This window comes from Schistocerca piceifrons, chromosome X (genome assembly GCF_021461385.2).
Source record: "Schistocerca piceifrons isolate TAMUIC-IGC-003096 chromosome X, iqSchPice1.1, whole genome shotgun sequence".
Lineage (NCBI taxonomy): Eukaryota > Metazoa > Arthropoda > Insecta > Orthoptera > Acrididae > Schistocerca > Schistocerca piceifrons.
The window spans coordinates 307164934-307180305 of NC_060149.1; the positions used below are offsets into that span (position 1 = coordinate 307164934).

Here is a 15372-nt window from a genome sequence, read left to right on the forward strand (position 1 = left end):
ATATTTACAGTAAGAGAAATGAAGTTCACAAATACAGCACTCGTAACAAAGACAGTATCGACATGCCAAGGTGTTGATTAGCAAAGACACAAAACAGCTTCCCAGCAGTGGCCCTAAAATTGTTTAATGCTCTATTTGATCACATTCAGTCTTTATCATGGGAGCAGTTTAAAACAACTATTTTGTGCAAGTTAAAAGAGCAACCCTTCTACAATATTGAAGAATTCTTCTCTAGTAATAGCATAGTGTTTACTTGAGCTGCAGCTCAGTTCCATGACTCCAACAGCAACCATTATATTTAATTTCATTGTATACTTGTATCTATTTTATAGTTGTGATATTGTAATCTAATTTATAACTTAAATATGTCTTGTGGTATTAAATTACTATCATAGTAGAGTGGTATTCATAAATTATGATAATGTTGTATCTTGACGCTGTCTGTCCAGCTGTGGCTGGTGAATAACATAGAATTATTAATAAAGGCAATAATAAAGTAATAATTTAGAAATCTGACTAAGGGTACTTCTTCTAAGTACATTTAAAAGTAAAACTGAAATTGTGGTCTTTCTTTCTTTCCATTCATGTACAGATGCATGATGGGTTTATGATAGACTTCTGTGTAAGCCTCTAGATTTCTGCAGACTGAATGGATTAAGCCTGTTGTATTGAAAAGTTATCTCTCCCTTCCCTTCAGGTACTTACTTCAATCTGTTCTGGTTCAATATCAGGCCTGTCAAGATCTTCTATTTCAAAATTCTTCCATGAATTTATTATGTTTTGTACATGATCACTTGTGGTATCGACAAGCTGAAAGCCAGTTATGTTTGTCCCTCCATGTTGATAAGGCTCCAAGTCAATGGTATGCACATCCTGAAACATCAGTGAATGTTATTTCATCACAAAAATATTTTTGTCATGGTTATGTTTTCACAAAACCATCCCCAAAACTTGTGACAAGCTTATCATTATTTTTGTTTTTTTCTACAGGGAAAAAAGTGCTGAGCTCTATTTGCCACTAGATTCTTATTGTTGTCAGTTATACGAAGGTATCTACCTTGTGAATACATCTTTGTTATTATGGTGACAAGTGCTGAAGACTTCTGATAAGTCTAGAGACCTGGAGTCTTCCTGTGTACTTTAGTTGGAAATACATAGCTTTGCATGTGAAATTTACAAACTGTGATTTTGATTGCCACTGATATTCAACTTGAAACTTTTACAGAGCACATGTTACTTAATTCTATGATATATACCTACAGTGATACCCCAAAAGTGACCTTAAAGTGTGTGGTAGATACTACATCATGTACCACTACCCCTCTGCCATTTTCTCTTCTGTTCCATTGGCTGTTAATGCTTGGTGAGAAAAATAGTCAGTGGCCTGTGTATAAGTTCAAATTTCTCTCATTTATGGTAATGATCATTTCATGGTATACATGTGGTCGAGATGGCCTATATCTCAATGTAAAATGAAAGTGAATGTGGTCTGGACTATTAGCAAGATTTGGGGGTGGTGGGGGGGGGGGGGGGGGGGGGCACTGTTACAAGAGGTAAAATCCTAAAATTCAAGTGGTTACAAGTGGCAGAGGAACATTTGAACATTTTTTTAGCATTGGAGAGAATAAAGAAACCACAACCACAATGTAATCAATCACTAAACGCAAGTTTTTTATTTACAATATATTTCTGAGGTCGTAATCACATGGCATTTCTGATGTTTTGTTTAGGTGCATTTATTTATTTTATTTATTTATTTATTTTCAGGTTTCACAGATCCTTGATGTGAGTGGATTGCTAGGATGTAGAACATGTCAGATTATTACAATAATAACTGTATGTAAATGGTCATGAAACTCACAATCTAAATCTTATGTAAATATATACAAGAGGTTCAAGTGTTAAAATAGCAATGTAGATCATACTAGTACTGATGATTACCCAAACAATTTATGTCTCACATTCTAATTCATATAAAAAGCAATGTCAACAATTGATGTACAGTGCTACATAGACATTTCTTAGAAGAATGCTTAAAATTAGGCATATTTCACTAATTATTTCATATTGTCAAAAAAAAATTCCTGTAAAGAATAAAAAAAACTATACAAATGGTAAAGTTTTAGCTGTTTTTTGAATTTAGTGTTATTCCCAATGACTGATTCAGCATGAATTTGATGTTTATTGTATACTTTTATGCTTGGACAATGTATTCCTTTCCATGCCATACTGAGATTTTTTATATCTTTGTGAAGATCATGTTTACTTCTTGTATCATGATCATGATACTCACTGTTTGTTCTGTACATTGCACAGTTATTGTTCACATGGCACATAGTGAAAAAATGTATTGGCATGGCATGGTGAAGATCCCCAATTGTTGGAATAAGTTTCTGAAAGAGCATCTAGGGTGGATGCCACCCAGAATTTTGATGACACACTTCTGTGCAATAAAGAGTTTATTTGCTGAGGATTGCTTTCCCCAGAACATGATGCCATACATAATAAGTGAATGGAAATATTCAAAGTACACACTTTTGATTGTTTCCAGGTCACAGACAGATGAAATTGAGCAAATGGCACATACAGCCAAATTCAGTATTTTACACAGGTCAATGATGTGAACTGACCAGTTTAGAGTGTTTTCAATGTGTAATCCCAGTGAGTCTTGTTAACACTGAGGGACAGACCATTAGAAGTGAACCAGCCTAGAGCTTCTTTGAATATGGTGGTAGCAGAGTTATATGGACTGCAGTTTGGTACTTTATCATAAGGATTGTGTCATACATGGTGTAGTGTACTTTCTGTGTCACACACCAAGGCAGATGATTGATAAAGATTAGGAAAAGTAAGAGACCAAGCACCAAGCCCCGTTGTACTTCACATTTCACTGTGGCCCAGTCAGAGCAGGTGGGTACCATTGCAGAATTATTCAATATTACCTCCTGCCTTCCGTCATCTATATATGATTCGAGCCACATCCCTACTTTACCACATAAGTCATAGTGCTTAGCCTTCATAAGTAGAATTTCATGATCTAAATACTTTAGACAGTTCACAAAAGGTTCCAACTGGTGACATTTTATTGTTTATTCATTCGAGGAGTTGGTTTGACAAATGATAAAATCGCATGTTCAGTTGAAATGTCCTATTGGAATCCAAACTGGTTTTTATTAAATATGTTAAATTTATTAAGATTATCTATGATTGTCTTGATCATAATTTTCTCTAGGGTTTTAGTAAGACTTGTTAGCAATGAAACTGGCTGGTAGTTGGAAACCTCAGCCTTATTGCCTTTTTTAAACAGTGGCTTAACAATTGTATATTTGAGTTTATTGGGGACAGTACCTTGCTTCATAGACTCATTAAATGTGTGACAGAGAACTTCAAGAATAAATTTGCAGCAGTGCTTCAATACTTTCAGAGATATAGTATCCATTTAGCTTATTACCTTTTCAATCTCTTCAGGTGTAATATAAGGCATATATATCTGACTAATTCCATTCTGCACTGCTTTTTGAAGAAGGTTCATGGCTTCAAACATAGATCCTTTACAACCAGTTTTATCCACTGCTGTCAAAAAATGGTTGTTGAAGATATTGGCAACTATATCACTACAATTACAGTGCTTCCATTATGACACACTTTGATACTGTCTGTATCTTCTGAAATTTTTACTGTCTCCCTTTTGACTACCTCCCAAATAGTTTTTATTTTATTATTTGAGATGTCAATTTCAGATTTGGATTTTCTAATTATATTCCTTAGGATGCTACAATATAATTTGTAGTGCTCCTTATCCTCCAGTTTGTTAGAGTTTCTGAGTGAAACTTAAAGCATTCTCTTTGTCTTACAGAATGTTTTGATTCCGTTATTGAGCCACTGTTTCCTGTAATCATTAAGGTTGCTACTTCTTGAAGTTCTCTTAGGAAATGCAGCTTCAAAAAGGATAACAAGTTCATTCAGGAATAGAGTTGACTTTTTAGCCTTATATGCTGTGCCCCATTCTAAATGCTGCAAATGTCTGCCGAAGTTTTCTAGATTTTCACTCTTGATTAGTCTAAACAATCTAGTGATAAAACTATTCTGTTAGCAGGGGTTACATCATACATTTTTTATAGCATCATAGTCAGAAAGACCATTTAAGATTTGTGTTACACATATGTTATCAGTTCTGTTACTGCCTATGAAGATATTGTGAATCAGACTTGTGTAGTCCTTTGTCACTCTCGTGGGAAAGTCAGTATGTGCTCTCAGATTAAAAGAGCACATTACATTCTCATAATCTGTTCTGTCATTATCACAAATAAGAAAATTTACACTAAAGTAACCAAGAGTGGTAATTTCTTTGGTTTTTGAGAACAGCTGAGTTAATAGTGATTCTACCTGCTTGAGGAATATACTAACCTTTCATGAGGGAGCTCTGGAAACAGTAACCACATAAACAAGCAGAGTATTAACATGGGACTTACTGCAACAAGCCTCAAAATGTTGACTGATACAATAATTTCTTACATCTATGGGGCTGTACACTATATTATTTTTAATATACATTATTATTCCATCTTTATCCAGTCAGTTCCTAGTGTAATAAGCTGCTCTGTCATTAATTCAAACAGTCAAATGGTCCAGTTTGTTTCTTATACCCATTATATCCTGGTGAAAATGAAGTTTGTCATTTCCTAAACTCTTTGTTCTGATGTCACTGTTTTGTTCCAAATTGCAATTAGAGATTGTAGGAAGAGTACCTGCAGGTTTCTGACTTAAGCCAGTCCTGGAATTGAGACCAAGTACCAAAAATCCTGTAGAGTCGTGCATTTCCTGTTTCTTGTGCTTCTTCTGCTTGCCTCTGTTATTGCTGATGATGGTGGAGACACATCAGGTGGTGAAGGGTCTTGCAATGCTAAAGATTGTGGGTGGACTAATACTGATGACAGTTCTCGAGCCACTGATGGGAGTTCAACAGCAGATGAAGTTTCTACTGCTGCTGCTGCTGATGAATGCAAGAGGCAGTAGTTGTAGGTTTGATGGCTATGTTTTGAAATTACATGATCACTGTTGCTGCACCTGAAGTTTGTGGTGGTGATCCTGTTGATTCTTCCATTGTTTGCACAGGTATGTTGGTTCTTCCAAACCTACACTGCTGGAAGGGGAATTGACACTATTCAGACTGTGACAAGACTCATAATCTTTTCATAGCCCTTCTCATTGCCAACAAAGAGATGTAATTCCAAGTCCAAATATGCACATGTTCTACCTTAGTAAACAAGAATACTTTTTTTGCTTCAGGGACCCCTCTGTGGGTTTTATTTTCCAAGTAAACTCTCGACAAGTACTATTTACTTAGCACGCCCAGTTAGCCATGTGGTCTAATGCACTGATTTCCGAGCTGGGAAGCATGCTGGTCCCTGGCACGAATCCACCCAGTGGACTAGTGTCGAGGTCTGATGTGCCTGCCAGTCTGTGGATGGCTTTTTAAGGTGGTTTTCCATCTGCCTCGACAAATGTGGACTGGTTCCCCTTATTCCGCCTCAGTTACACTATGTTGGCGACTGCTGCACAAACACTTTCTCCACGTACGTGTACACCATAATTACTTTAACACGCAAACATTGAGGTTACATTCGTCTGGTGTGAGACACGTTCCCAGGGGGAGGGGGGCAGGGGGTGTTCATTGGGGGCTGAACCGCACAATAATCCTCGGTTAGGTGTGGGGCGGAGGTGGGGTGAGTGGACTGCTGTAGCCTGTTGTGAGGTTGTGTACCACTGCCGGCTACGGTAGGGACAAAGCCTCTCCATCGTTTCTAGGTCCCCAGTTCCATACAATGTAATACCATTTAGTTACCAGAGAGCATATCAATCAATAAAAAATTCTCTGTGGAAGCTAAACACTACAGAGTTAAATGTTCTGAAGCAGAGCCGCCATAAAATATATATTAAAATATATTTATCAGTAATGTATTTCAGAATTTCATTTATTTGGAAGCATGTCAAATAATTTCCACATCATTTTATGTAATAAAATTCAGATTTCTTAGAACCATTGAAACTGAGCGATGTATAGTTATCCTTGAAATGAAGTTAGCTTCATGTAGCAGAGATGTGGGAGCAAAACTTTTTTTGATGTGGGTAATGTATGGTACTGAATAATTAATTACTAAGCAACTAATAATTTTTCTTAAAAAGTAACAAATTTTTAAAAATTAACAGTCCTAGCTACTTGCTCTCACCTGCTAAAATTTTTGGGTTGTCATTTATGAATTCTTGTATGAATACTAACATTTCTGCACTAGTTTATCATATAAGGTTTTTTTTCAGTGTTTCTAAAGTTATGCTGAGCAATTCTCATCCTTTCACTTTGTTATAAATTTTCATACCCATATAATGTGGAGTTTGAGCATAAAGTTTTAAAAAGTGCAGGCATAAAAGAAAAGGAGACTGTTCAGGATGGGACAGGAGGCTTCAGAATGGAGGTTTATGAACTTAAAGAGTGAAATTCACTGATTTGTAATATATTCTCAATATTGGGATACAGATGGGCCAGTCCTGGGGAGGAAGTAGAGTTTGACTGCCAGTATAAGAGGTTTCAATAAAATTAAATGGAATAGGGAGAGAATATGGTTCAAGCTCATGTGGCTGGCAGCCAGTCAATGTGAACAAGGCTAGAAGCAGACAGCAGAACCTGTCAACTCTATTTGAAGCCTAAAGTCAAAGAGAGCATCTACACTGCACCTTGTCCTACCAAGATGCTCCAGTGAATACACACATGATTCATTTCTCACTTTCCCTATTGACTAAATGTGGTAACATGGATATTGAGCAAACAAGAAGGAAAAGGGGCCAAATGCTGATCCTGTGATACCCAGGCACATAGGCCTCAAAGAAGCTCATCCTGGATGTGTGTCACAGATTCAATTGTGAAGCAAAATTTTCAGTTAATCATAAATGAATTAATCCTGGTCCCCCAAGCAGAACATATTATGTACATTGTTACTTATTTTCTATTTTATTCAATATACTGTCATTGTTTACATCGTATCACTGTAGTATAGAGGAAACGAGACACACAATTTGATGTAGGACACTAGTGGTCTACCAAGTCAGGAAACTACCTCAAATTGGCCTATAAGAACTATCTAAGCTACAGTGCATGCATATCATGTGTGATTTTGAGTATACTCTTGCTCTCTTTGTGCAAATTATTAGCCCTTGAGGAAAAAATGAATGGGACCTTTTTTGTAGGAAGTTTAATGTAGTTTGATTTTGTATTTCAATGTGTTTTCACTAGAGACTGCAGTTTTAAAGATATTCAAGAAAAAGGTTCTAAACTGACATTGAATAAGTTCTATCTCAGAAATCATTCAGAATAGGGCATATGTCTGTATGAAGTTTATTGCTTCAAATGAACATTTCTGTCACATCCCTGAATATTGACCATACCTCCTCTTAAATACGTGGTGTAATTGAATGAAAGAGAGACATTACATACCAAGAGGCAGCATGACTATAGTGCCAAATGGGGCTGCTTCCACAGCACAAGGCTGTTGAAGGAATGGGAGAAGACAGTGTGTGTCAATCAGTGAGAAGTTATAGTGCACTGTGGTGGTGGTCTCCATTACAACATGGTACAGAGACAACATCTGGATGACTTCATATGGGGAAGAATCACTGTGAAACTGGAAGAAGGACTAAGGGTAATGAGTGTAGCCTAAGAGTTTGGTGTTGCTCACAGCATTGTTTCATGTGCATGGGATCATTCCAAACCACAGCCACTACTGCCCAAAGGGAAGGAGGTGGTTGGCCACAGTCAACTACAGCAACAGATGACCACTACACTGTGAAATGGGCAAAAAGAGACCCATGTAAAACAGTGGGTCAATGGCAACCACATTTAACAGGAGTGCCTTCACAGGGCTGCAAAGCACACAATCTCACACTTCACAGTGGCATGGCAACTGCATGAGCCTGGCATGGCAACTGCATGAGCCTGGTCTCTTTGCCCAACAACCAGTGTGTTGTGTCTCATTGACACCTGTACATTGGCAGCATCATTTGCAATTGTGTCTAGAGCATAAGGACTGGACTAACAAGGAGTGGGATCACATGCTCTTCTTAGATGGGAAAGGATTCGATATGAGAAGTGATTCTGACTGTATGCTCATACGGCGAGAAATGGGAACAGGGAATGTACACAAGAACATTGTTGAATATGATCATTTTGGTGGTCCAGGTGTTATGGTGTGGGGTGGCATAATGTTGCAGGGGAATACTGACTTCCAAACGTTTCAACACATTACACTTACTGGCCAATGTTATTGTGACATTTCACTCCTTCCCCATTCGCATCTTTTCAGGGTTGCATTTGGCTCTGACTTCATTTTTGTGGATGACAATGTGTAACTGCATTGAAAAGTGCAAGTGGACCAGCTCTTAGAGTGAGAGGATATTTGGTGAATGGACTAGCCTGCCCATTCCAGTGGCTTAAATCTCATTGAGTGTGGGATGCTTTGGGGAGGCATATTGTAGCATGTCCACCTACACCAACGACCATCCAGCAGCTGTCAACTGAATTGGTGGAGAAATTGACTTTCTGACCACAAGAACTCCATACCAATTTTCTGGCCAGCATGGGAGCATGTTGCAGAGCAGTCAGTGTGATTCACAGTGATCACACATCCTAATAAGAACAATTTACTGCCTTCTGTAATGTCCAGGGGACTGTCATAAATTGAGGCAACTTCAGTGTAATTGTTGTCATTGAATAAAATCTTTATTTCTGCACTTCTTATTATGTATGTCTTTCAGCTACCTTCTATAATATACTGTAGCAGTTCTTTCAACATATGGTCCAAGTTTCACCAAGCTATGTTACTTGAAAGTAACACATCTGTTGAAGTTACTTTCATCCTTAAGTTTTGCACACCTGTGTTTGTGTATATATAAGTATTCCTTTAGGAATATAGCTTAGCTTGGAGGACCAAGCTGTGAGGGGCAGTGAAATGAAAACCAAACACCTGCCACAATGGGATCATGGAAGGGCGGAGTGCTGCCTGCCTGCCCTAGCTCTCAGGGAAAGGCAAAAATACAGGGTAGTCAGGTGTTTTTCTTTCAAGAAAATGGTTTAAAAGTCAGTGTTACATAGGTTTTCAATGGGCTCAGATCATATGGATGCCCTTGAGTCAAAAGCAATCACCACACACATTAAGACATTTATCCCAGTACGAAACAAGATTGCTGTTAACCACTGATGGGTCCACAACTGCACCCACCCTTGCACTTCCTTGTCCTGCTGAAGCCAATGTCCATGCATGTCTTTCTTCAGGTTGCCAAAGATATGAAAACCACATGGTGAATGGTCTGTGCTGTATGTAGGATGTTGCAGTGCTATTCAACCAAGTCAGTGAAGTGTAGCCTTCTTCCAGCTGCCAGTGTTGTGGTAGATGTTGTTGTGCAACAGGATGATTGAGTCCAACAGCATTCTGGGCATTTTTACTTTATGGTATGTCACAGTTTCTGCAAAGTGTTTTCACAGTGCTGTGCATTCATTGTGATTTCTTGCTTCATCAACTCAATGAACAGAGGGCCCCTGCAGTCAAAGAAGAAAGTCATCATGACATTACTTGGTGCCACCATTTTGAGCCTGAAGACAAATGGCAAAGCCAACAGCAGAATATTGCACATCTCCCCTGCCAGAAAACTCCAAAGCTGTTCAAGTTCTGGTAAGGTCATGATGACCTACTATTTATTTATGTTGTGTATTTATTTATCGTGCAAGTATGTCAAATTTGGTGTGGCTTAATGTGCTGAGTTAGCAAGCTACTGTACCACATTAAGTGGAGGTGTGTAACATTTGTGTTGTTAGGATAGCTAATCAGTTGTCTGAAATTATTATGAGGTGAGATGAATTTTCTTGTGAGGCTGATCACAGGAAGATAGTCCCAGGACTGCCAAAGGGCTGTGGTGGTTCAGATGCAGTGACTGTTGTTGATGAGCCCAGGTGAGAGTAGAAAGGCTTGGACAGAAATGGGGAAAATTCCAGTACAGGAAATCTGGATGATGCATCAAATGCTTAACAGGGCATATATAATTTTTTAAGAAATATATAGCAACAATATATTGTCATTTAATGTGATTGCAATTGCACAAAACTGGTGTTTGTTTATGAACAAACTATTATTTATACTTAATTTAAATGAGGTTTATGACATTTGTTTATTTAAATATTGTTGTACTATATTAGTTTAGGGTGAGAAGTGGTCATGCTGAGTCAAATCATGTCTGCAGAACTTAAGAATAATGTATTTTTAATGGGGATGGCCATCAGCCAATGGAAAAGCAGACAGTAATGAAACACAAATGGTGTCAAGTATACAGAGGCATCTTTTCAAGTGAAGAGCTCAAGGAATTGAGTCAGGACTTTTTGTTAGATCTTGAAGATGGCACTTTAGGTTGAGATCAGGTTGATGGCAAACCTGGCTGTGATAATATGTGACATTTGGTCATGTCAGTGAATAGCCCCTATGGTAGTCTTAAATTTTTCTGATTGCATTATGGAACTGAGGATAGACACAGTATGAGTATCTGTTAATTATCTCACATGTGTTTGTTTATAAATCATCACATTGAATTCTGAACTGTTTTGAGCCAATAAATAGTTCGTGTACTGTGATCATGAAATGGACTTAGTTTTTGTGACCAGAGACTGAGCCGGCCGAAGTGGCCATGCGGTTAAAGGCGCTGCAGTCTGGAACCGCAAGGCTGCTACGGTCGCAGGTTCAAATCCTGCCTCGGGCATGGATGTTTGTGATGTCCTTAGGTTAGTTAGGTTTAACTAGTTCTAAGTTCTAGGGGACTAATGACCTCAGCAGTTGAGTCCCATAGTGCTCAGAGCCATTCACCAGAGACTGTGTGTGTGTGTGTGTGTGTGTGTGTGTGTGTGTGTGTGTGTGTGTGTGGTGTCAATTTCTGCTGAATATCTGTTTGGCCTGAAGCTTTGTTTGACAGTTTGACAGTCTTTTTGTTGTGCCTATCTGCAACTCAGCATCTCTGCTATATGGTGAGTAGCACCTTTCCTTCTCACAATATTAAAAAATAATTCTTGAATTACAAAATGCATGGATAATACATGAGAGTGCTCATCTCCATCTCCAACTAAATAATTTAATATGCACATGTGGCTGAAGAACAAAATGATTGGTTTAAAGAATATATACAAACCTTAAGACATCAAAAATCAGTTGTTTTAATCACAATGAACTCTCATACCATTATAAATATGGTTATTGCCAAATTCTGTTTACTGTACACTTAATAGCACATTTTGTAAAAATAGAAGAATTATTTAAATTTGATGCAGTCAACTACTATGTATTGTTTAATTGCATCCAAGACAAACTTCATTTAGTAGTTGGTTTTATTTAAGCAGAAACAAAAACTGCATCTCAGAGATGCTCTACTTCCAATCTTGTTGGGAAGGAGCTGTGGCTAGTGTTTTTAAATGATGTAATAATTTGAACATGATTGGGAACAAATGTTATATAATGCAACCAGAATAATATTCAAGTGAAAACTACTTTTTAGAAGCAGTGTAATAAGGGGATATATATTAAAGATGAAGCTCAAAACACATTACTTAAATTTACAGCGAAACAGCTATCATGTATTTTTGTGTTCTTACCATTGTTGTTATGATGAAGTTGTATTCATCTGTCATAAGACCAACCTGCTGAGCTTGTTTCATAATTTCAGGTAAAGTTTCAATTGAACAGTCTAAGATGAAATTTATTTCTCCTGATCTTTTCACTCTACGCAAGACATGCCTGTAAGAAACAAAACTAAAAATGGTAAAAATATACTTTTAACATATAAGACATTAAATACTGCATTTCCCTGTATTTCAAACACAAGGCTTAGCAGGAAAACAAGAATGACTTTCAGGGATGTGTTTCTTATATGGTAAAAAACTGATACTCTTATTTATCAAGCTGGAGAGTAATTCACATCACATCTGTACCTATCCTACTGTTCATTGATAAGTGTGAAACTCTCCACAGGGCATGGTACAATCAATGTTTATCACTAGATTAAAAGGTAACTTCCATGTACTCCAAGCCAATACAATGGTACATGCTATACGGGAATTCAATAAGCTGAAAATGATATGTGTACTAAAAATGATGTTTTTGAAAGATCTATTACAGAATATAAACAGTATCACTATTTCTGTTCAGTAAACTTGTACATGAACTTCAATATACAGGGTGTCCCATTTATCTTGACCACCCTAAATAACTGTTTGTCCAAATGCAAATTACAAAATGTTTCAAACAAATGTTCTTTACCCATCATGGGACATCAAGCAACATGATTTCCTTCATTGTAGCTGTGTTTTTTATGAAGATATGAACAGCGGTATGACTTTCTTAAATGGCACCCCATATTTTTTATTTGGTGCTGAATTTCCTCTTCTAAAGAACTATTCAAAAATGTAACACAGTGTACCATTCACTGAAACACAACATTATCAATTACATAACACAACATTGACTTTGAGCCCAGGATCACAAATTTCTCCTCTTGCTGGAGTTGTCAGAAAACAAATTAAAATCAATCATAAACATAACACAAAATTGACTTTGACTCTCTTGTACCATTTCCCTGGAGTAGAACATTCAAAGGTGCTCAAAGTGGTGACCCTGGACACTGATATACTGGTGCACTCATTGAATGAAAGAATTATTTACTGCTTCCAGTGTTGCCTGCTGCAGAGAATTACAAGCAAGCATGATAATTTCCTGCATGTCCTCTGGAGTTGTTGGACTATCACCATAGACAACATCTTCAATGCACCCCCCCAAAAAAAGTCCAGAGGATTTAAATCAGGAGACCTAGCAGGGCAAGTAACTGTTCCTCCTCGACCAATCCATCAGGCAGGATACCCTCAGTTCAGAACACGACGTGCACGCAAGGCATTATGTGCTGGACATCCATCTTGTTGATACCACATAAGCATTCTGGTTCTTAGCAGCACCTCATCCAGAAGGGGAGGAAGAATTTGTCTGAGGAAGTTGGCATATACTGTTCCATTTAGACTACTATTGATGAAATAAGGGCCAATAATTGTAGCACCAAGCATCGCACACAAGACATTAATTCTCCATTGATGCTGATGTTCCACCTGTCTAAGCCATTGTGGGTTGTCAATGGACCAATAATGCATGCTCCTTGTATTTACCTGTCCTTTGTTTGAGAAATAACATTCATTGGTATATAGAACATTGGAGAAGAAGTTTTGGATTTGCTGCTGTGCCTACTGACAGAACTGTACATTAATCTGGAAATCATTGCGATGCAATTCTTGATGTAGGTGTACATGGTAAGGATGGAACTGGTGACATATAAGAATACTATGTGCATTGGTTTTAGGAATGCCAATCTCATGTTCAAGCTGTTGTGTGCTCATATGTTGATTCATAGCAATGGAAGCAAGAACAGTAACTTTGGCAGCTTCATCTGTGCGAGTGCTACGATGATTGCATTGTTGTGCGTTGAAACTTCCAGTTTCCTGAATCACCGCAACAAGATGAGAAAACATCCATTGGGAAGGTGGGTTCTTGTCAGGATATAGCTCTCTGTACAGTTCTGCTGCCTGCGCAGCATTGCCGGCCAGAGTGGCTGAGCGGTTCTAGGCGCTACAGTCTGGAACCGCGCGACCGCTATGGTCGCAGGTTTGAATCCTGCCTCGGGCATGGATGTGTGTGATGTCCTTAGGTTAGTTAGGTTTAAGTAGATCTAAGTTCTAGGGGACTGATGACCTCAGAAGTTAAGTCCCATAGTGCTCAGAGGCATTTGAACCATTTTTTGCGCAGCATTTCACCTACCTTGAACAACAACAATAAAGAAACGTTATTTGATGCAGTTTGTAGGAAGAACAGCCTTTACTGTATGCCTACTCTACACAACAGTATTTAAAAGGACTAAACTACTGTACTAAATGTACCCGTATGTAAGAAAACTCTACTGCAATTACTGTTCCTCTAACTTACATTTCCCATAGATGATTAGTATTTCTACCTTCTCTTCGTTGGTGTACATTCTACTCACACAACTCTTCTACTGATGATGGTTGACAGAATGACAGGTTTGCATTCTAATTGTGTTTACATTTGTCCTCTGTCAACGACTGCACATGGATGTGTCCCATTACCCCGAGTACCTGCACTAAGCGCTGGGAGCATCACAGCCAATGTTGTGTTATGTATTAATAACATTGTGTTTCAGTGAATGGTACACTGTGATACATTTTTGAATAAGCCTTTAGGAGAGGAAATGAATTATCAATTAAAAAATAGAGGGTGCAATTTAGAAAAGTCATACCACTGTTCATATCTTCGTAAAAAACAAAGCTACAACGAAGGCAATCATGCTGATTGATGTCCCCCTGATGGCTAAAGAACATTTGCTTGAAACATTTTGTAGTTTGCATCTGGACAAACAGTTATTCATGGTGGTCAAGATAAATAGGACATCCTGTATATGATTTGTAACTTTTGTTATTTATGTTATTTAAGCCTACATATAATTTTGGTTAATGTTCCTTGTAAAGATTAGGGTTAAGTCCAGTCTCATCTTATACATTGTACTGCATATGATCAGTGGGTTAAATAAATAAATAAATAATTCTCTAATCCAACAATACAGAAAATGTTTTAAAAAATCAAAAGTTATCAGAAATGTTTATACCTGTAGAAATGATTGCACCTGTTAGGAGGCTATATTTATACAACATATTGTTTTATAGGTAATGAAATAAATTTTCTTATAAGACAGGTGCACTGTATATGCACACTATAATAAGTAAATGGAAAACATTTTGTTATTAATTTGGAGTGAGATATGTTATATAAAAATTACCATGAAAATGTTGATGAATCAGCATGTTTCAACCTGACTGATTTATAATTAATAAAAGATTTATTTATACTGGACATTGCTGAGATATGTACTCTCATTAGTTAACACTTATTTCAGAAACTATGAGTACGCTAAGATAAGATTAAAATTTAAAAAAATTAATTATACAGCAGTCATTGATTTTCCAAATATATTCTGGTGCTCCTATGAAAATTGACAGAGCCCCTGCATTTCTGGACAGAAAACAAAATGCAGAAATAGTTTGAGAAGTGGAAGGAATTGATGTACAAATGTGTGGACATGTGGACTGTGTATGATTAATTCAACATACCCATGAAGTACACAAACTAACAACCTAATATGTTTGTTAATCCTTGTAAATGGCATTTTCAGACTGAATACAACATACAGCTGTGTGGGTGGGTAGGTGTGCATGTGTATGTGTGTAAATTATGATTT

General features: G+C 37.5%; 1 protein-coding gene across 1 annotated transcript in view; it reads right to left on the reverse strand.

Annotated features, from left to right (window-relative positions):
- Positions 1–15372, reverse strand: part of LOC124721723 (glutamate receptor ionotropic, kainate 2-like) — a 541952-nt gene that overhangs the window by 247188 nt on the left and 279392 nt on the right. Inside the window, exons 6-7 of the mRNA XM_047246817.1 lie at positions 11678–11819; positions 706–873 (exon numbers count right to left, since the gene is read on the reverse strand). Of these exons, the coding sequence (XP_047102773.1) occupies positions 706–873; positions 11678–11819 (310 nt within the window). The remainder of the gene's footprint in view (positions 1–705; positions 874–11677; positions 11820–15372) is intronic.